General features: G+C 36.5%; 2 protein-coding genes across 5 annotated transcripts in view; one reads left to right on the top strand and one right to left on the bottom strand.

The window, feature by feature from the left end:
• The window catches only part of LOC121732374 (allatostatin-A receptor), a 157,022-nt gene extending 146,915 nt beyond the window's left edge, over positions 1-10,107 (bottom strand). For both annotated transcript variants that reach the window (XM_042122235.1, XM_042122236.1), the window contains exon 1: positions 9,812-10,107. The gene's annotated coding sequence lies outside the window, so the exon portion shown is untranslated. The remainder of the gene's footprint in view (positions 1-9,811) is intronic.
• Positions 10,108-12,859: 2,752 nt separating this feature from the next.
• LOC121732376 (secretory phospholipase A2 receptor-like) lies at positions 12,860-20,902 on the top strand. Of its 3 annotated transcripts, none has more exons than XM_042122238.1 (6): positions 12,860-12,913; positions 13,989-14,108; positions 19,315-19,449; positions 19,661-19,852; positions 20,180-20,407; positions 20,698-20,902. In XM_042122238.1, the coding sequence occupies exons 1-6, from the start codon at positions 12,868-12,870 to the stop codon at positions 20,787-20,789; spliced, it is 813 nt and encodes a 270-aa protein (XP_041978172.1). In that variant the 5' UTR covers positions 12,860-12,867; the 3' UTR covers positions 20,790-20,902. The 3 variants fall into 3 exon arrangements, with proteins under 3 accessions (XP_041978172.1, XP_041978173.1, XP_041978171.1); XM_042122239.1 differs by lacking the exons at positions 19,315-19,449; positions 19,661-19,852 and adding exons at positions 14,695-14,829; positions 15,153-15,338; XM_042122237.1 differs by lacking the exons at positions 19,315-19,449; positions 19,661-19,852; positions 20,180-20,407; positions 20,698-20,902 and adding exons at positions 14,695-14,829; positions 15,153-15,338; positions 15,992-16,222; positions 16,549-16,805.
• The last annotated feature ends 3,143 nt before the right edge of the window (positions 20,903-24,045 follow it).

Here is a 24,045-nt window from a genome sequence, read left to right as displayed (position 1 = left end):
GTATGCTTGAAGTCCTTCTGAAAAAATTCAAATCACGCTATTGTTTCCATATAAATTTCAAGGAGTCCCCTCGATTTCTCATGGATTACATCATCAGATCACCACTTTTATGAACATGGTATCTAATTTGGACCATATCTTATGCAACAACAGAATAATTTTGAAAATCGATCCACAAACGGCGGAGTAAAATACATAGGTAAAACATAAAAAAAGAAAAAAATATCCTCCTCCTTTTTGGAAGTCGGTTAAAAAGTAGCCTAAGTGACTCCTTGTTACATCAGCTATCTGCCAATAAAAGTCCCGTTTAAATCGGTCCAGCCATTTCGGAGATTAGCGGGAACAAACAGACAGACATACAGACAGACAAAAATTCTAAAAATTGTTATTTTGGTGTATGTACCGTCTAAATATTCATAATATGCATGTAGTAAAAAACGATTATTTCAATATTACAAACAGACACTCCAATTTTATTTATATGTATAGATGTATATGTAGATGTATAGATAAAGTCCAATGTCTATAATAAAGTCACATAAATCCCATTTTAAACTATCCATTTCATAACAATTTATTCATAGCCAATAATATTATTATCATATCCAATTCTCATAAATGTAGATTGTGGAAGTTGCACACGTAAACTTCTAGTATTCAAACACAAGATACCTAGACTAAATCTAGACTATCTAGGTTTGAGTGGAATCGTGCGAGGAATAATATAACCTGGACATCTGCGACTGTTTACTCAGGTTCTGTCTATTAGTCAATTATAACCATAATTGTGCTCAAAACTAATTCAATTCTATCATCCATACAAATATATAACATAGCTAAAAGCCGAGCTTTGTGAGAGCTCTCGTCGTCACACCTTGACCGACTGATGATAACACATCTACATATAAATAAAAATTACTATGTTAAAGCACAAAGGCGTAATAGTTTTTCCGTAAAGTGTACCACAAAATGTAGTGTGGGATATACCAGTCGGGCTAGCATGGCCACCAGTAGAAATGCGAAAGTATAGACAAACTGTGGAGATAAACTTAAGGTGAAGTTCCGATCTTTTCGTTCCGAAAAATTCAATTAAAATGCCACTTTATGACAGACTATAGTCCTAAAAATTCAAATAATATCCTACTTTATGACATATATTATAGTCTGTCAAAATGTGGCTTTTTAATTGAATTATTGTCGGTCGCTTAATAGCGACCGACAAAAATTCAATTATTAGCCGCGGTAAAGATCGGAACTTCACCTTAAGTTTATGTCCACAGTTTGTCCATACTTTCGCATTTCTACTGGTGGCCGTGCTTGCCCGGCAGGGCTCGCTGGGAGTGGAGATAGTTTGAGTCCCGGTAAATGACAATAGGATACTTTTTATTCCGGAAAAATGTACGGTTCCCGCGCTAAACGAGTTTTAGTGCAACGGAGCTTCGGGCGTCACCTAGTGTAACATAATATTTTTGCTACTTTTCTTGTATTTTTGCTACTTACTGTGGACCAAGTGGTCAACCAAGTTTTGTTGATTACAGAACCCTAAAACGGAATCCTAACCAGCTGATTTTTTGTATATTGGTAGGTTAATCTGTATATATAAAACTCAAAGGTGACTGACTGACATGGTGATCTATCAACGCACAGCCTAAACCACTGCACCTATCGGGCTGAAATTTGGCATGCAGGTAGATGTTATGACGTAGGCATCCGCTAAGAAAGGAATTTGATCAATTCTATCCCCGAGGGGTTAAAATAGGGAATGAAAGTTTGTATATAATAATACTTCTCAACGCGAGCGAAGCCGCGGGCAAAAGCTCGTAGTTACATAATTTAAAAGTAACATTGTCCTACAAACCAGAACAATCCATATTTTATGACCATTAATTTAAAGTATGAAATCTTTTCTATCTCTGTTAGCTACCACTTTCAAGATTTTTCACAGATAAAAATGTTGTTTGTCTTATCATTATTATTTTTAACAAAAATTAAAACCGACTTCCAAGGTAAAACAATAATTATTTGAAGTCGGTACCAGCTAATTTTATCGTGAGTTCAGTCAATGTCAAAATATCTGAAGCTTGTGGGACTGGTACCGACTTCAAAGTAATGAAGACAGTAGTATGTACAGTAATAGTTGAGATTTAGACCAATTCTGAAAAAAGCCACTACCAATGTTAACTATTCACATTATGTTACTGTAAGCAAAATTGTGGTAAATGCTTGCAGTTATCTAAGCGATGCTGCAATTTCCAAACTTTTATCTTTAAAGGTTCAGGAGTTCTGTTCAGTGCCTTTGGACCAAGAGACACCTTCGAATGAACTTTCTCTTATTCGTAACATAATAAGTTTAAGTTACTAGAAACAAACATTTTAACCACTATGAGTCTTTTGATAAATTTCAAGGATTTCCCTCGATTGCTCATAGATCCCATCATCAGCTCACCACTTTCGCAATTATTATACAAAATCAAGATTACAAGATATTATACAACAACACAAGAATTTTGAAAATCAATCCACAAAACAGCGAAATAATCATCAAAAACATCTGCCTCGATGCAAAATATCACGAAAAGCATCAATAATTGGGTTCTTAATGTGATGACCCATGGCATATTTATGATTTTGATGATGATGATGATCAAATAAATTTATGTGTTGGCTTATGCTTTCAGTGTTTTAAACACAGAACATGGACTATATCCGTTTCTGTGGTTTTAAACAACGCCGAAATCCCCGAACCTGTATCTGGGTGAATTTCAACAAATGACCATTTTTTTATCACATCGGTGAACTTTTTTATTTATACTTTTCAGGTGGTATGTATTCTTTACGATACAAAATGTTCCCAAATTTAATATCAATAACGTATCGTTTAAGACTAAGGAGAAAATTCAGTTTGAATTCTGGTTTCCACCGATATGATAAACCGGCACCGATTTTTATTTATGTGCACCGATATGATAAGCTTAACCACCGAAATGACATACTATTCCAGCGATATGATAATATTATCTTTATAATATTATATTTATGTATTTATTTTGATCAAGAATAGAGTACTTAAAATAAAATTAAAATATTTTTAAAATGTTTTTCAATATTTGAGTGGATTTCAACAACTTGCATTTTTATACAATTTTTGTGGACATTTTTGTTTCCACCAAAATTGGAGATTAGGTGTTTACGGGTAACTGGTACAACAACCACCACCTAGACAAGTTAGCTTATGACAGAATGAAGTGAATGGCGTTTTTTTATGCTTCAAGAATCAATGGTATTTTGTAAAAATAATGTTTTACACACCCTAACCACCAAAATTGGAATTTGCGAGAAAAATAATCATTAAAAGAAACTATGTGCACTAAAGTTACATTACATTAACTTAAGTATAAACAAACCAAATTTCTACCGATATTCAAAATAACAACATGACATTATTGCCACAAGTAGGATAATTTAAGTACACCAAAATTGCATAAAATCGGGGGTTTTGTGATAAAACGGTTTTCTTTAATTTCTGGCTGGAAACTGGTACGACCCAGCCCACAGCCACCTCCTAAACGGGTTAGCGTGTGGCTGAATGAAGCAAATGGCGTATTTTTTATGCTTAAGTGATCAATGGTATTTTTTAGAAACAACGTTTTGTAAATCCCACCAAAATTTAAAAAATTCGCCGCGACAGACCTAAACTGTGTCATAAAAACTCAACTACAGAAGTTAGCACAGTAAAATTTATATAATATTATGAAGAGTCAACTATATAAAATGACTATAACATAAAAATAAAAATCTAATCCAGTATCAAGTTTTCTGTTAATCGGTCTAGATATTGAGTAAAATAGTTCGGGGACAAGCCACCAAAATTGGAAATCGCCTATTTATGTTTATTTTCTTGGAAAATAATAATATTTAAAAAAAATAAAGATAGGCCCAAATTATAAGCGTTATGTTTTACTTTTAAAATCAAAAATGAAAACGATATATTGAAAAATAAGATAGTTTTCAACATTGCCGAGCAAAAAAGTAGTTTGGGAAATCCAGTTATTTGATGTAGGGATAAAGAATAAAAAAATAATAAAATTTATCATCGTTGTCTTTATTAAAATGAACTAGATGTGAAAAGAAAAATAAAGTAAAAACTTTAAAACCATACATCCTTACATCCATTCGTTTTTACTATCATGCGCATTTGTAATTTCTTTATATACCTACTTAACGAAATGCCACTAGATCAACCGATATGATAAAACAATTCACCGATATGGTAAAATTATCAACCGATATGATAAAGCAATCCACCGATGTGACAAAACTGTGCGTTGGTCATGATTCCAAGCACCGAGATTAGATTTAAGACACCGATTCGTTTTTTCTTATAATTTCGGTGTAAATTATCATATCGGTAGTTAAAATGACCACGATTACACCAATATGAGAGCAGCGACGTGAGAAAAAACGCACTTTTAAGGAAATTATAAAAAATGTATTATATCTAAGATAAATTTGGTTACAGATAATGAAGCTTAATCACTTAATACATTCATTAGAACCAAACAACAATTTTAAAACTATTAATTACATTAAAAACATTCAATCACCGATATTATAAAATAATTGCCCGAGAGCATTTTAGTGGCATACTTATATTGTTGGCACGAATATGCAGCGGTTTGATGCAAATCTGTCTTGACTGCGTGGAAGCACACACTAAGGAGTAAATTAAAATTGGGGTGGTGAGACTGTCCGACTCGTCGATGAAAAGTAATGCTCAAATTTCTTTTATCCAGCGATATGAGGAAGATTCTCAGGACAAGTACATTTGTGCCTCTAAGTAACTACAATCGTTAATTATATAATAAAATATGGTATATAATAATAGATTAACTAATGTTCTACGAAATAATATAAGTTATACCCTTAAATTATTCATATTTTCTAGTATGTAAGCGTTTTTGTTTGTAAAAAAGTACAGGGACAGCACCGATTTGATAAAAATAGATCTTTAAGTTTTTTTATTTTATTTCTACCTTTGTAATAGTCCTAGGCATATTATATTTTTGCCATAATCCTATAGCTACCCATTGAATAGTAAAACAAATAATTTACAGAAATATTCCCTTTTTTTAATAGTAATTTCAGCGAAGACAAAAAAAAAGCCGTTTGGGAAATTCACCCATCTATAAGGATTCAAAAGATCTGTTGAGTACCTTCGGATCCAGGGTATAACCTGGTGCGAAATCTAACTTTTTGGTAGCATTTACCTCGAATGCTTCAGAAAAAATTGAAATCACTATAACATGTTTCCATACAAATTTCAAGGAGTCCCCTCGATTCCTCCAGGATCCCATCATCAGATCACCACTTTTGTGATCATGGTACTAAATTCGAGTTAAACCCTATACAACACAAAAATAATTTTGAAAATCGGATCACAAACGGCTGAGTTATCGTTGAACATACAAAAAAAAAGATACATATAGCCGAACGTATAACCTCCTCCTTTTTGGAAGTCGGTAAAAATGAAGCTACTCACAAAAAATTTGCTTGATAGTAATTTAAAAAAATTGTTCTAGGGCTAATAATTATTATTAGCAGTAGCAGCTTTTATTAGCTTTTTAATAAAGTTCTGTTAAAACTCACAACCGTCTTGATGAAAACTCTCATAATTTCATCCTCTTCCATTAGGCATCCATTGCACGGTAGGTTTTGCTGTCAGTTTTATTACAGTCATTGCTGTAACTGATGGATAACCTACCGTGTAAGAGCGTGACAGATGGTTGCATGAAGTTGATTGATGAAAATCTGGATATCTTGATTTTTGCTTCATGCAAGAATCAGTCAAGAATTTTGAGTGAGTGTTGTCATATCTGACAAAATAGGAAAAAAATTAGAAACGTATACCTTTGAAAATTTTGACTTTGACTGACATAAAACTGAAGAGGATTGAGTGACCGTCTAATACCATTCGTCGGTCCATCAGTCACCACTCACCATCAGTCAAACATAATTATTCATGATTGACGGAATTGACTGTCGCTTGCATGAGCGTGTAATGGATGCCTTATATTTCATGCCAGTAAAGCAAACCAGCTAATAAAGTCAATCTCAAACTATTTTTATTCGTTTTTTTTTTTACAAATATTTTTAGAACGGACGAACGAAGAACCGGCATAAGAAACTCGTACTCACACCGTCTATATAGTTACTGTCTTCATTGTTATCCAATTGGTTAGAATTCGGACTTTGTACAGTCTCCTAAATAAATCAATCTTCATTTTGACATCATTTGATTGTGAAATAGTAAATTATGAATAATCTCCATATTATTTAAGGACTGTTTATAATACGCAGAACTGATTTTGATGAAATTTAATTTATAGATGCGTTGAGCCCCACGAAAGACCATAAAAAAGGATATTATCCTTCTTCAAATATACAGCTGAAGTTTGAAAAGACATCTAAAAACTTTATTAAGCATACAATAATATTATACAATAGTATAAAAGCTAGGGAGCGTACATCACGCTACCTAGCTTTTATACTATATGTTTGAAGAGGTAACAAACAGACAGACAGACTTTCGCATTTCAAATTTACTATGCATTAGTTTATAAGATAGTCAATACTTATTGTAATATCAAGTAATATTTATTTAAATAAACAATTTAATTTGATAGCGGTAATGCATTTTCTTAAATACAAAAGGGACATTATTATTTTTACGTTGAAGACGTTTACTAATAAGATTTTGAAATGAAAATGACGGATATGCCCAGAAGACACCAGTATCACAATATAAATTATATGCAGTACACTATCATCACACTAGACCGCTTTATTCGGCCGTAAGAATAATATTTGCAACGATGTTGCCTTTTGGCGTCACAAAATATTAATTTTGTGACGCCAAAAGGCGTGATTTGCTTTAAAAAAATATTAAAGTATCGTACCAAAACTAATAAGTTTTGGCACATCGGTACTCGGTACTGCTTATTCCCTTTAGGAAACTCACTCTAACCGCAGCACTCAGAGCCGTTAATATATTAATTACTTAACTGTAATTAAATGAAGATTTTGGCACAACGACCTGGATACTTAGCTTTCAAACTCTTCATTAAATTTACTTTTACTCGGCATTAAATCTCTGAGCGCGGCAGTAAAACTTGTATCTGTTAAGCGAATTTTATAAAGATATGGGCTGGACCGTATCTTGATGAGTAATAAGTTTTGGCACATCCCTGGCCTGGATTACTGCATGATGTTTATACTGTGGTAGTATTATTGAGCCTCAATAAATGTCAAGATTTAGGACAAGGGTCCCATTGCCGAGACGTCGGTTATTTTGAGATGGAAATAATTATGGTCATCACACCTTCGTCTCTTTAATTTCATCTTTATCGACATACTGCCTGGTGTCTACCATTGGGATCTGGGAGATAGAGTTGCTAGCTCATTTTTGAAGCAAGAGATCTGAGTGATAATTTCGAAAACGAAGTTAGATGTGAAAAATTCTTCCATTCTTATTCTTATTCTTAAAAATGTATGTTTATGTCTACGAATAATACAAACTAAATCCAATCTCCTACCCTATTCCTTTCCCTACCCTCCCCTATTCCCTTCCCTTTCCTTTCCTACCCTATTCCCTCTTAAAAGGCCGGCAACGCACCTACAGCTCTTCTGAAGCTGCGAGTGTCCATGGGCGACGGAAGTTGCTTTCCATCAGGTGACCCATTTGCTCGTTTGCCCCCTTATATCATAAAAAAAATAATTAAGGAAACGTAACTCCCATACTTCAATCGTTTTGAATTTTGTTCCTTTTCGCACACTAAAATAATATGGAAATAGCATCGAAACACTAACACTCTTTACGAAATAAAGCCGTTGACATTAATAGCACAATAGACATAACGACCAGTAAGTAGTTCGACTGCAAAGAGACGGACAGGTTTCAATATCTGTCAAATTCGTCGGGTTTCACTAGGATTATGAACGCAATGTGCCTGGCTGATACAATTTATTTTTAAATATTTAAAATAAAGATTTCAAAATTGGATTCTGACAATTTTAATCACATGTGCCAAAACACAAACAACAATACGACCAAAGAGGAACACGTCCATCGAATATGTCATAGTTTTAAATTCGTAGGTAACAAGTTAACAACCCTAGCGACGATTTTCGTCATAATACGTCAAATTTAAAAATTTCAACATCAGTTCTAAGTCGGCATACTCTATCATTCTGTCTACTCTGTTAATAGTCACTTCTATATTTACACAAAATTGTGTACCGAATACATGCATATTCGGTACACAAAATTGTGTACCGAATACATGCATATTCGGGTCACATGTTGTAGTTACTCATCCTTAGTTTTTATTATTCGTAGGTTGTATAAAAATGGATTTGATATAACGCGTCGCTGTGTGGCGCTTGTGATGCGTCATCTTTTACATATCGGACTTCACTACCGAAACTCGCTAAGTTATTCCAATACGATTTTTAGTTCCAAAGAAGATGATATTATGCCTGACATTACTTTCTGTCTGTCTGTTACCTCCTCACGCGCAAACCGCTGCACCGATTTTGCTTTAATTTGGTATTGAGATACTGTGAGTCCCGGGAAAAGACGTAGGATACTTTCATGTACATTGCATTGCATTGTACATTGCAAAATGAAATGACGATGTCTTGTTTTTGTATCTTTACTTTTTTTTTTCTCTTTGTGTTGATTTTGTATTGTTTGAAATGTAATTTTTGTATCATGGGGGTGATCTTTTCCGTTGGGAAAAAACCCCTGCTTAAAACAATAAATTAAAAAAAAATAAAATTAAATGAATCTATAAGGGTTCCGTTTTTGTCATTTGGCTACGGAACCCTAAAAATGTACGGTTTCCGCGCGATAAACTAATTTTGGTGCAGCGGAGTTAATAATATATTTCAAATTAAGCGAAATTAAATAATATATTTTATGCAACAGTAACAACAGTATGCGGTAGCTTTATGGATCCTAGATGTCTTATTTGATTGTCCCTTAATTATAATAAAAGTCCAATGGACCATTAAACAAATGCCTTATTTTATGAAAGCCCAGTTAAAAGAGTAAAGTACCTACTTCAGTTCAGATTGAATTCTCGCTATTTACTTATTATTAGGTACTTAGTACTTACCCATGTAATTTTACCCATTAAAGGAAAATCATAGATTTTTCTCCATAATATTATAGAAAAAAATTGATACTATATAGGTATTTAAATGTTAGTACAGGGTGTTAAAAATAATGTCATAATAGTTAAGGGTGTGTTACAATATTATGACGTGTCTCTAGATTTTTTTTGTATACAACGGCAAACGAGCTTAAAATCAGGGACCTGATGGAAAGCAACTACCGTCGCTCTCGGACACTCAGAAGAGTTGCGTCTACTGTAAAAGTAGCAGTTTTTTATTTTTGTATTGGCAAATTCACGAATTCTCTACGACCACGACGGCTTATTAAATTACTAAGCGAATGGAATTATAATAATTATAATATATTTTCGCTGTGTAAATATTTTTATTAGTAAGAGGGTAGATAAATAAAATAATATTAGCGTCACGTTATTTTCAAATTCACTGGTGTAGTTCTTAAAAAAATAAATATCCCTGAGTCGTTTTCCAAAAAAACTGAGGAAAATATTATTTTAAAAAATCCCCACGAAAAGTAATATTAAAATCATTTCCATCTTAACTTTGTTATACTTATTGTTGTCAAAAGTAATAATAAATTTAATGTTTAAAATCGTTTTTTTTAATAAGCAGGACTTACCTTCACATTATATCTAAAACTGGAGCAAGTTCTGTAGAAAATTCTCAAAATTTAATTTCAGGCTCCGAACAACTCCGAAACGTCCGAACACTTCCACTATTAAAGTACTGTCAAATTAAAATTAAAAGCACAACATTATAGAGAAGAAAAAACAAACTATTTTTAATGAGAAAAAAATAATGATGCGTTGGGCCAATTATTTGAATATCAATAAAAAAGTATAACTGTCAGCGCGTTTGAATTTCGAATCGCAATGGCGTGCGAAGTTTTGCCGCGCAATGGCGTCGACCGCTCTCGCCGGGGACTCTGGATGGACTGGCCTCGCGTTGGCGGACAATCTCAGGGAGGTATCCAGGAGAGATTTATCGCCAGCATCAATATCAATCTGTTTTCAACCAAGGATTCAATGATGGACACAGTTTTGCAGAATTTGTAGTTTCTACAAAATATGACATTGGGAGTTGGGACCTTTGTGACCCGCTTTACGAAATTCAGCAAACACGAATGTAACTTATGTTGAATTTTTAGATAACCTTACATAAGTTATAACTTTGTAGTTTTTTTTTTTTTAAATAAAGTAATGGGAATGTAGAGAAAAAGACAAAAATATGTTTCAGATTTTGCACGTTTTCATACTCAAAATATTAGTAAGTAATTAAGATAATTATACACAGTAACTAAGACCATCATAATATTATATTAGGCGTGGAATGCGGTGAGGAGAACGACACATTTTTTTCTTTAATACCTATGTACGTACGTTATTGAGATATTTGTCATGATTTTATACAAAAAGATAGTGAATACAGTAAATGTAATAATTCTTTGTTATTATTATAAGAAACAAAGAGCTTTCCGTAATGATATTTATTTTACTTTGATATAAAACCGATAAATTGAATCAGTTTTTGAATTTCAAATGCTTCATATTCCCATACCCCTTAATAATGCGCTTTACCAGTACATGTTATAGAAGTCTTGGGCATTAAAATAAGGTATGAATCATTAGTGTTTGCCGGGGTATTTTGTCCATAGTAAAGGTCCCAATGTCCTTTGTGAAATGGCTAAGTATTTAAATATTTTAATATTTAATAGCAAAACGTAAAATAACATTTGCTGTAGAAATAAACAAAAAGCTTTTAAAAATCTACGGCTTACCGATAATCATCTTTTATTTCAAAGCGTCAACATTGATTATACTCTGTCAAGAAAGTGAAGAAATTAAAAAGTGGCAACATCGTAGTGTCATCCCTTTTTTCTTGGATTGATTTGAAAGGGATGACACTACGATGTTGCCACTTTTTAATGTCTCCACTTTCTTGACAGACTATACAATTCGGTTAGTAAAAAAAAGTAATTAGGTAAGTAAGAAAACCAACGAAACTCCTTTTTCCGTGATCTCGGTTCACGGTGAAAAGGAGTTCCGTTGCCCCGAGCAATTTATTATTAGTTCCCAACAGGATAACACGAAAAAATATTACTTTTTTTGGTTTAATCGTGTTTAAGCCCCGATAGACTTTCAGCCGATAGAAAGTCGAGTGATGTACCTATTTTTTTATGACATAAGGGGGCGAACGCGCAAACGGGTCACCTGATGGAAAGCAACTTCCGTCGCCCATGGACACTCGCAGCATCAGAAGAGCTGCAGTGTAATCAGCGTGAACAATGAAGGTTTTTTTTTTAATAATATCTTTATTTAAATAAAAGGCTTTTGCCATACATTGCATGCCAGCCCAACAATGAAGGTACACACTGATAATAATAATACCCCCACGCCGATTTCGGTGACGGTGACCGGTTTCATTGAATCCGGCTATTCTTTTAAATGTAATTTAAAATGGAATTTCCATCATCCCGCTAAATTATTTCTAAAAAATGGTTTTAAAATATCTATCAGCAAATAAGTGCATATATATTTTTTTCTAAACTACGACCGATTTTACACTATCGGCACAATAGACATAACTCCTATCATTCTGTCTACTCTGCTATCGGCCAAGTCAATAAAATAAAAACAGTTTATCAGAGAAAGATGTGAATTGACCTCCGTGAACTTTGTAATGTGATGCGAATTCTATAGTTACGAGTTCCGTACACAAATTCTGACATAATAATATTTTGAAAAGATAAAACCGTCGTTAAAATAATTGTACAAAATTAATAATGCGCATGCAAACATGGGCGTACCGAGGGGGGGCGGGGGCAGGGGGGGGGGGCAGCCGCCCCCCCTCCCCTGGATCATGTTGACGTCCCTACTAATTAGTATATTATCTAGTACTTTTATCTATAAAAATCAAAAATTAAGAAAACGAATTTTTGCCATTTGTTTGCAATACAATATTTTTGCAACTAAAAATTATAAATTTTTAGTCTTCTAATAAACATCTAGCTTATAAAAAATCTAATTTGCCCCCCCCCCCCCCCCCTGGCCCAGAACCTGAGTTATTTGACCCCTGGCCCAGAACTTGGGTATTTTGCCCCCCCTGGCACAGAACCTGGGTACGCCCATGCATGCAAATCTTCGCTAATTGTCGTAATCACGGAAACACCCGAATCTATGAAACGTAAGAGCCCCAAACAATGCACTTGCATTTTGCACCTTGTTCAAAGGAAATAGAAGTAAGTAAATATCATATAGCCGGTGGCTGTCCGCTGTCGCCGGTCAGTCAATGAGTGCATCGCGGCGTTACCATAGTAACGTCCAAGCAACGTCAGGCGCCTCTACGTCGCTGCAAAGCGCTGTTTTTCTTAAAGTTAAAGTTTATGCAGCGACGTCTTCCGACGCTCGGGAAAAACGATCGTTGCCGAACAATGACGAAACTATGCGCATTATCACTTTGGGAGCACTGTAAGTAATGGAGAATTAAAATTTCCTATCTCAAAAATCGCTAATGAAAAATATTTAGGCAGTAGCTCATATTCCTTAAATAAGCTTAATTACTTTTAACAAGTACCATATGGGAACTTCGGATTTCGTATTAGAAATGAAACCCTAAAACAAAGTTATATAAGTTCAACGATTTTGGGCGGTCTCACCAGTCGCTCAGTTTGTCAAGATGAAGTTTTTCTTGTTAGTGGTGATTGCTGTCTTCAGCTGTGCTGGTAGGTATTCAACTATTCATATAGCTCAAGGTCTATCTTATACAAGGTGTAACAAAACTAAGTGACTATACTTTAGGGTGTGTAGTGTGTACGTGTTCCTCGTAGAGAGTTCACTGTAAAAGTAGCAGCGCTGAAAAGCTATGTCCACACTGTGCACTTTCATCTTCAATTTTCGTCATCAACTTTCATATTGGAGTATTCAATAATTGAATGCGTCAAGGAACGCAACGCCAATATTGTCATTTTTGAAGTTTTGGATGCGTCGCAAGCATGCCTCACGTTCGCTGTTGACTGCGCTATAACGCATGTCCTTGACGAACAGAAAAAGGCACAGTGTGGACAAAACCATGACCAATTTTTTTTCACTTTTGTCTGAGGAAACTACTGACGCTGGGGCATAAAAAAATTGGTCTTTCAGCACTGCTACTTTCACAGTGAACTCTATAAAAAACACGTACACACCCTAAAGTATTATCACTTAGTTTTGTTACATCCTGTATAAATTACTAATAACCCAAGAGCCAGTGACAGCTCGATTTGCACAATTTTCTAAAACGTGCTTTTCTGTTTATGACCAATTTTGAGGTAAGAACAACCAGCAGCTATTGAGCTTAATTCTTTATCTTTATAATAATTGATCATAAACAGAACATTTTCAGCTTTTTTTTCGGCGTAAGAAACCCGTGCGAGTTTTTTATGCCGATTCTTCTCGCCAGGGTTAGTTCCCGAACCGGTGGTAGGCACCATGTAGACTTTCTGAGAACGTTTGGTTCAAATTTATTCAGAAATAAAACAATTTTTATTTTATTTTATTTATTTTTATGAATGACGAAAGTCTGGATGTCCCTGGCTCTTACATATTTTCAGATATTTTCATAGATGATGGGCCTACGGCATTTGGTCGAGCTATGTCAATTATTAGTTTTTAACCGACTTCCAAAAAACGAGGAGGTTATATGTTCGGCTGTGGATATATTTTTTTTGGAGTTGAAACTTGTGTGGCCTAGTTTTTTCCCAGGATTTTGAACATCCTCTGATGCAGATGGTTACATTAATTAATCATCAACGATTTTAGCGGGCCAGAAGTACTTCTTTCGCAGCGACTACAACTTCGTACCGGAGTTCAGCAGCTGGCTGAAGTTCCACCGCGAACCCCTGCCTTGGCACCTCGCGCGCCGGACATGCGAATACGAAGGTACACTTAATATCGTTGCCTACGGTTATGCTCATCTTTATCACTGATTCAGTAAGCCAGTGGCATAAAATTCATATCTACAATGGCTGCAACTAACAAGTAACAACACTAAGGGCTTGTTTCACCATTTTCTGATAAAGTGGCGAATAGGCTATTCACAACTTTTTTTGACAGATTCTCCATACTTTAACTGTCAAGTTAAGTGGTGGATAGCCTATAGTCTATACTTATCAGGAAGTGGTGAACAGGCCCTAAGGGTATGTTTACCACTTCCTGATATGTATGGGATAGGCTATCCAAAACTTATCTGACAGATACTTCATACTCTATTTATCAAATAAGTGTCAGATAGCCTATTCGACACTTATCAGGAAGTGGTGAAAAGGGCCCTTAATTTATTATTTAAAGTCAAGTCTCGAAACTAGGAGAAGGGAAAGAGATACTTAATATGTCTTTCTCTCCGGCAAGAAAATATTACGGTCACGGTTTTTGTGTCGAACTGTGAAAACAGGATTCGTGTGCGAGTAAAAGCGTCAACTCTCTGGGAACAACTCTTCCTGTACCAGACATTACCATTAAATTCTAGGGTCCAAGCTTGGCACGCCAATAAACAAAGAATACGTGACGATGTATAAGGATGTGATGTCCACATACAACGTCAGTGATTTGTACACCGGCGTCCATGCCACCTTCGGCCGTGGGAATTACTTCACCATCGACGGTAAGTACTGCTGGTTATAGATAAATTGATTAATTTCTTTACCTTACTCAGCAACCTTATAATAGTTCCGAAATCAAAATTCAATTCGAAAATTCACCCTTAGGAAGCAAACATTTGCCCTGTCCTTGGTAAGACAATTTTTTTTTTAATTCATACTTCTACCTTCTTCTGATAAATTTTTTCGTAAATCTGAATTAAGGACTTTCAGTGGTGGGTACGAATGGCTTTGTACAAATCTGGAAAATACAGACATAATAAATCCTGCATCACCACAATTTGTTGGTATTAGGACATTAGGTAAGTCAGTGTCAAAATCATTACAGGCAAACCATTCTCGGGTCAGCACATGTGGCGGCGCGATGGATTGAAATACTCCCGCGAGGCACGCTGCGTCACCTTCGACAGTAACGGCCAACTGGCCAGCGTCAGCTGTGACGATGATTATCCCTTCATCTGCTCCAAGAAGTTCGTTCATCTAAAGACCACTGAGTGTGGGACCACTGATCCAGGTAATAGAAATACACAAAGCATGTAGTAGACGGAACGTCTAAATTAGACCTATTTCATCCTTTGTGCATGATTTGCCACAACTTTCAAGAAGTAAGACCTCTTTATGGATAGGAACATAGTCAATACCATTTAAAGTTTTTTTTTTTATGAAATAGGGGGGTAAACGAGCAAACGGGTCACCTGATGGAAAGCAACTTCCGTCGCCCATGGACACTCGCAGCATCAGAAGAGCTGCAAGTGCGTTGCCGGCCTTTTAAGAGGGAATAGGGTAATAGGGGAGAGTAGGGAAGGGAAACGAAGGGAATAGTTGAGGGTAGGGAAAGGAATAGGGTAGGGGTTTGGGGATTGGGCCTCCGGTAAACTCACTCACTCGGCGAAACACAGCGCAAGCGCTGCTTCACGCCGGTTTTCTGTGAGAACGTGGTATTTATCCGGTCAAGCCGGCCCATTCGTGCTGAAGCATGGCTCTCCCACGTATTACCTACCTCATTTTTTCCGTAATCAACTATAATTTTGCCTGACCAAAATTTGTGCAAAAAATGCGTAGCAAGCACGTTGGCTTTGATACTTCATCATAATCAGTGCGTAATTTTCCAAAAGAACTTTAGGTACATTTAAAATAGTAGAATTAACAAAACTTTGACCGTTTCAGCATATACATTAGACAAATCCACCGGCAGCTGCTACAAGCTGCACCGCAAGCACGAGGACTGGAACACCGCAGTGATGGTGTGCACCGCTGAGGGCGGCTACCTGGCCATCCCGTCTGATGCCAGCGAAGCCCAGCTATTGGCCAACATAGCCACCGATGATGAAACTTATATCGGATATTTGAAATGGAAAGAAGCGAACATGGATGAGTCTGAATGGTATACAGTGCACGGTGAGTGATTGAGAGCCTACACTGACCTTTAATGCCAATTCCGTTTGAAACCTATCCAACGAGCAGTACCCCTGCCTGTTGGTCAGGTTTCAACGATTAAAACTCTCTTCGTGGTGCCCAACTGCATCTTATTTAATAGCACCCAATTGCTTCATTTTGTAATCCAAGACAGAAAAACCAATGTATTCGGTGAGAGATTAGGCGCAGTCTGACTTTTTACATGCCTACCCGACGAATGGATCAAGTTTGTGACGATCATTCATGTTCTTAAATTGAAGAAAAACTTGCATTAGACCAGATAAAACGTAGAATTTCATAACTTTTAGGTGAACTCATCACATACAACCGATGGGACGAGCCGGGCGCCAGCATTAACTACTGTGGGGCTATCCAAAAAAAATCTGCTCTGCTGACAAAACTTAATTGCAACTGGAAGAATCCCTTCATCTGTGAGAAAAAGGTTGATAGTCTGTCGCTCCACAGCCGAAATCCACATGAATAAATGAAAGAACATCAACAGGCACTACGAAAACGATTGACATAATATTAATAAAATCAAAATCAACGAATTTTTACATATTATTTTAAAGCACTGATTTAAATTATTTAATTTTAATCTTTTTAATTTATTTATTTAATTCAGGCATCATAAAGGGGCATTTGTAAATTGCAGTTTTGGTAAGTTAAAATTATAAATGGCACGTGCAACTGGAAACTAATATAAAAAATTGGGCAAGTGCGAGTCGGACTCGCGCACGAAGGGTTCCGTGCCGTTATAGGGCAAAAATTGGCCAAAAAATGTGTTTTTTGTATGGGAGCCCCCCTTAAATTTTTATTTTATTTAAATATTATTATTAATTATTAAAGTAAGTACACATATATTTTAGGCCTTTGTGAAAATTTCAAGTGCCTACCTATTGCCATTATTGATTACGAGCAAAAAAGGCCAAAAAAATTACGTTTGTTGAATGGGAGCCCCCCTGAATTAAAATATTTACCGCTCATTCATTTATCGAACCGCTCATTCCATCATTTTTGCCGCTCATTCAGTTATTGGACTGCTCAATTATTTTTTATTACTGTCTATGTTTAACAGTCGCAATAATTAATCATTCGCCATAAAATTAAATAACTGCTCAATATTTTTTTCAACTGATCATATCTCAAATATTTAAATAACTGCTCAAAAAATTAGTTCCCTTATTTTAATAAAGTTCAATGGTGTAATGGTAGTTTGACTTTAAACCTTACATATTATTAACAATTTAGAGCTTTTTTCATATTTATTTAAGTACTTGCTAATTTCAAAATATGTGACTTTTGGTTAGGACATCCAGAACTAAAATATTATGCCCTTATATTACTATCGGTAGATTATTAGTTATAAACAAAACAGTTTATCAGAGGAAGATACGATGTGGCTTGATGTCTGTGAACTTGACTATATAGATGACTAGATCATGTGGTGACTGATGTGCCGGTGCGAGTCGAATTCTGCAACATGATGTTCCGTACACTAATGATAACTAAAATATTTACACGCGGGAGAGCCATGCTTCGGCACGAATGGGCCGGCTCGACCGGAGAAATACCACGTTCTCACAGTAAACCGGTGTGAAACAGCGCTGTCTGTCTGTTCATGCCCAAACCGCTGAATCGATTTTGCTGAAATTTGGTATGGGAATATTTTGAGTCCCGGGAATGGACATAGGATAATGTTTATACCGAAAAATGTACGGTTCCCACGCGATAAACGAATTTTGGCGCAACGGAGTTGCGGGCGTCATCTAATTCTTGAATTTATAGAAAAAAACATCCACTGGAAATAAAATATAGTTAAGAAAATAAAAATTAACCAATTCAAAATTTTATAAGCATCAGTAATCAGAATGGAAGATAATATTCAACCGATCAAATAATTCATATTTTCATGCATTTTACGTAACGCGAAAAATATAAGCCCCAAATTTTTCCCCATTAAGCCTCAAAATATTGCTAAGAACAATCTTAAACGTGTCAGCTTTTGAACAAAAAGAACTTTACCCAAATAGGTCCACCCATTTGCGTGATAAGTATGGGTCACTGACAAACATACACACGTCAAACTTATAAAACCTCACTTCCTCGGCGGTTAGCAAAATCTGCTTACTGATGAAGCTATGGGTTCGAGTTCCGCTGACGGAACTAAACGTTCGTAATGTTCCTCATGAAAGTATATTATATTATTATTTAAATTACGCTCATTTTGGGTAATTTTGAACAGCACAATAATGTATTATGTATTGTTCAAAGTTAAACCGCAATTCAAAGTTACCTACCCAAAGTGACTGTACAAAAATATCGGCTAAAATATTACACGTATTATACGTGAATTTAAAATAAATTACCTACTTACCAGCGCAGCTTATAATAACAAACAACAAAATTAACTTCATCTTAGCAAACTCCGCTGTAACCGATGAGGTCGCCCATAATCATTTTCACTCATATATTATAATCGTTTTGGGGTCCTTTTTCTCATTCGAAAGCCTCTTAGTCTTAGTAATGAAATAAGGGGGCAAACGAGCAAACGGGTCACCTGATGGAAAGCAACTTCCGTCGCCCATGGACACTCCCAGCATCAGAAGAGCTGCAGGTGCGTTGCCGGCCTTTTAAGAGGGAATAGGGTAATAGGGTAGGGTAGGGAAGGGAAGGGAATAGGGGAGGGTAGGGAAGGGAATAGGGTAGGGGATTGGGCCTCCGGTAAACTCACTCACTCGGCGAAACACAGCGCAAGCGCTGTTTCCTCCGGCCTCCGGTAAAGTCACTCACTCGGCGAAACACAGCGCAAGCGCTGTTTCATGCCGTTTTTCTGTGAGAACGTGGTATTTCTCCGGTCGAGCCAGCCCATTCGTGACGAAGCATGGCTCTCCCACGTTATTCAGGTCTGCAATGTTGTCGTGTTTACTAATTATTAAAAAAGAATGGCAAAAACTAATAACTACTAATAAAATTATCTAACCTGTTATGAATTATAATATGCTATAGCTGATAATGATGAAGAATTAATCATTAATAACGACATAACCTGTATAAGATACCATCAAATTCAGGGGCACGGCTTATTACCCCCATGAGCCGTCAAAACGCTTCGTACCTGAAGGAAGTGCAGTCAGGATTCAATGTGAACGAAATGTACACCGGCGCCCATTCCACCTACGGACTTGGAGAGTTCTACACCGTCGATGGTGAGTACAGCTGGAATTACAAGGCCTAGGAGCTTTGCATAGAATTCCTTTGAAATTGTCCCGTATGTTGTGTGCTATAAACCCCCGTATCCTACTAAACCGTGGAAAATCTAGACTCTAGAGAATTGGGAACCAAGAAGTTCTGAATCATCATAACATTAATTATTGTTAATTAATTGATATCCGGTAATAAATATCAAAATCTTTGTAGGTATTCCTTACATGGGTATATCCCAGCACATGTGGCGACGGGATGGTCTAAGTTACTCACACGAGGACCGCTGCGTCATCATCGATAACAAAGGGCTGCTTGCCAGCGTAAGATGTGACGAAGGCTATCCCTTCATGTGCTCCAAAAGGTTCGTTCACCTGACCGTAACTGAGTGTGGAACAACGGACCCAGGTAACAGGAAAAGACCAGGCACGTATGGTATAGTCATAGTTAGCCTAGTCTAACAAAATGACTTAAGCATATTCTACTATGCAAATAGTAGAATATGCTACATTCCAAACAGAAAAATTGTAACACCGTCTTGTACCATATTCTGAGCAAATAAATGAATTATGAATTATGACCGATCAACACGACGGCATGAATGATTGTGCCCACCGCGTGGTCAACAAAATATTTGTAAATTTCCTCAAAATACATATTATAGTAGTTTTCGATTATGATGAATTTTGTTCCAAAATATTTGTAATCCTAGAATTAATGCATAAAACTTTTCAGCATATACGTTAGACAAGTCCACCGGCAGCTGCTACAAGCTGCACCGCGAGCACGAGGACTGGAACACCGCGGTGACGGTGTGCACCGCTGAGGGCGGCTACCTGGCCATCCCGTCTGACGCCAGCGAAGCCCAGCTGCTCGCCGACATGGCCACCGAGGACGAAACAATAATCGGTTACATGAACTGGGAGGGAACGCGCATAAGTGACAAATGGCACACATTGCACGGTGAGTGATTAGAAGGGAGTATTGCCTTTAATGTGCCTATCCAACGTACTGTCAACCAGTGATACTTTTCATCCTCATATAGTTTTGGCCATACTTGACGAAGGCATTTCAGCTGTTTCTGTATGGGAATGGAAGACCTCCAAAGTCGAGAACCAAGCTGTCATCCACTGAGTTTCCACGAGTGATGAAGAGTGCCCTATGCTACTAGCTATAATTCACCATCATGCTCTACTTGCTTTATTCAACAGCGATAGCCTTGAATGAAACATGGAATGTTCATCACTTTTCAGGAGACGACATCACATCCACTGGGTGGGCTGAGCGCGACCCTTTTGACATAGTGAGCGCCTGCGGTGCCATCAAAAAAAATCTGCCCTGCTGAGAAAACTCACCTGCGGCGACAGGAAACCCTTCATCTGTGAGAAGAACGTCACCAGTCTGACGATTTACCCTGGAAATAGAATTGAAGAAATAGAGGGGTTTGATGAAAACTGATAGCTTTGTGCCTTCTTTCGTGGTTTATTTATAATCAGAGATGTTACGTAGTATATGACATTCTCTTTGATCAGAGACATTTAAATCTATTATTCTTAAGTTTAATCTCATGATGATTTTGACATGAACTTTTCTGTCAAACACTTTTTAAAAATATATTTTTAAATGCCTCTGAGAACAGCTATAAGACCAATAGACCGAGTAGTTTGTGGATTACCCCGGGGTACCGTACATTTTCTCGCGATGAGCAACGTGTCCTGCCCTCTGATCTATAAAACAGTGGATGTGAAAATTTAAAATAAAGTGGGTCTAGTACTTTTAGAGCTTAGTTGATGCTAACAAATCAACCACTTTATTATCCTATCAGGTATATCTTTGGTAAGAAGTAAGATAAACATCACTGTAAAAAAATAAAAATAAAAAACACGTTTTTAGGACGCACTAAGCCAATCCGCCATGTTGGATGTTCGCCATGTTGGATTTAAGTCACGTGACAATTTTTTTCGAATTCCTGACAGCAAACCCTTTCATTTGATACCCATATCATGGGGGTACATTTCTAACAGCCTGTCCGCATTATTGGGAGACGATATTGTATTTGTAATGACGTTTCTTAGCTAGTCATGTATTGTCATCAGAACTCTGAGCAAATTTTCATCCTAATCGAAGACCGGAGAGTGGGTCAAATTAAGATTCGAAGATTTTTGGCGTTAAATCGTACGTCGAAGTAGTAACGAGACGTCGAAGAGAGAATAATAAACTCCTGACAGAAAATCTCAGCGTTAATTCTACGAGGAGAATAAATTCGAGTAACGTCGAATAGACGGTAAGTAAATCCAATATCTGGAATAGCATCTCACAGGGAGCGAATTCCGTTCATTCCCCATACATTCTTGATGCCGGAAATTTTCACACTAATTGGTACCTTAACAGACATGCCGAATTAAGGTAAGTACCCTACAAATATGTTCCATTTTCTTGAAATTTTGTTTTCCAAAGAACGTACCTAAATAAATAATTGTTGATGAAATGGGTAAAATTTGAAAAGTGCGTCGTTTATTTGCATAAATCCTACTAATATTATAAAAGCGAAAGTTTGTGAGGATGTATGGATGTATGTATAGATGTTTTTAGGGTTCCGTACCCAAACCGTAAAAACGGGACCCTATTACTACCTACTTGTGGCCATTATTAATATCGAGCAAAAAAGGCTAAAAAAATCAAATCATCCCTTAAATATTAATATTGTTTTGTATTTAGTATTTGTTGTTATAGCAGCAACAGATATACACAATCTGTGAAAATTTCAGAAGTCTAGCTGTAGCGGCTCTTGAGATACAGCCTGGCGACAGACAGACACACTTTCGCAATTATAATATTAGTATGGATTATTTGGGTTATAATGGGCTAGACTTCGGATGGAGTCTAACGCGACGCCACATAATTAGTTATTCTCAAGTGAGTGGGTTGCCCGTATGGTGTAAGAGGAATATTATAAAATTCCGTAAACACGTTCCTCGCACAACTGACAACATGGCCGACACCGGCACGTGCGTGACGTCATCGTCCTCGCAGCGCACGCGACAGGCGGCTGCGATTAGCGATGAGCGGCAGCGGGAGCATGAGCGATTTTAGGGCACGCTCAGTTTAAAGCTATGTATATTGTATACGGAATGCTTTTATAAGGCAAATTTATTAGCGTTCGAATCATTTTCACACAATTTTTCTTAGCAAAATTAATGAACAACAATTGTCAATAGTACCTTTTTATACAAATCAAAATTTTATAAAGTACCTAAAGTAACATTATGATCGGAGCTGCAAAGCATATTGTGACCTCGAAATCAAAAATCAAAATCAAAAATATTTATTTCCAAATAGGTTATCAAAGTTAACTCTTTTAGAACGTCGTGTCTACATGAGGCCTACGACCGGTTCGGGAACTACCCCGCCGAGAAGAACCGGCGTAAGAAACTCGCACGGGGCGGAAACCTCAGTTTAGTTTAGTCAAACATATTGCCATATAAATAATCATATTATACTTACTAAATAGTATACTTTTATTTTTTTCTTGGACTACACCTCAGAACAGGAAAATAAGGACTACATCCTTTTTGTCATAATATAATAGCTATAAGTCGCGGTAATGTATGAATCGACTGAAGTCAATTGTGTAGGTGCTGACGCGTGACGCCACACTTACTTACAATGCATTGAAATTCTTTGAAAGTATGCTTTTGTTACATCTTTTTCAGTCCCTGTAAATAAAAAATACTTTGTGAGTAAAGGAGTATTTTTGTTAAGAACTTTGTATAACACTAAGTTTTTTTCTACAGATCCTTCCAACGGATACAGAGAGTAAATAAATAAATAAATAAAAAACTCTTTATTCAAACAAACAAAACAGATCAGTTTACACAAGTTACAAAAACAGAAATAGTTTGAATTGGCGGCCTTACTGCTGGAAGCAGTCTCTGCCAGGCAATGATGGAAAGCAACTTCCGTCGCCCATGGACACTCGCAGCATCAGAAGAGCTGCAGGTGCGTTGCCGGCCTTTTAAGAGGGAATAGGGTAATAGGGGAGGGTAGGGATGGGAAGGGAAGGGAATAGGGGAGGGTAGGGAAGGGAATAGGGGAGGGTAGGGAAGGGAATAGCCATTTTCCACCAGATTATTTCGAAATAAGAAGCTATTTATTTTATTTCTAAACTTAAAGTACGCTTATCAAGTTTGATTAAACTTTACAATATGAATATTAACTTTTTTATAATACCAGGAGAGGAGCAACGAAGGAATAACTTATATTTGACGACAATCCAAAGTTCATGGATCGCAAGTCATTCGATCGATAATAATTTAGGGTGTGTATGTGCCCTTGAATATCTAGAGCTCATTGTGAAAGTAGCAACACTAATAAAGCTTTTTTTTTTTTTGGAATTACTATTGGGCAAGCGCCACAGTGCAGCGCGGCGTCATGAATTACAAGGCCATACAAAAGTTTAAATAAAACTTTTTCAGCGCTGCTATGTTCACAGTAAACTCTATACAGCTGGGACACCTATAAAGGCTATACAAAATCAAAATCAAACAATTTTTAATCAGAGTAAATTTTTTACAAAATATTTTCTGAATGTCGGATCTATG

Source organism: Aricia agestis, chromosome 12, assembly GCF_905147365.1.
Source record: "Aricia agestis chromosome 12, ilAriAges1.1, whole genome shotgun sequence".
NCBI classification, from domain to species: domain Eukaryota; kingdom Metazoa; phylum Arthropoda; class Insecta; order Lepidoptera; family Lycaenidae; genus Aricia; species Aricia agestis.
This window is presented reverse-complemented; position numbering and strand designations above follow the sequence as displayed.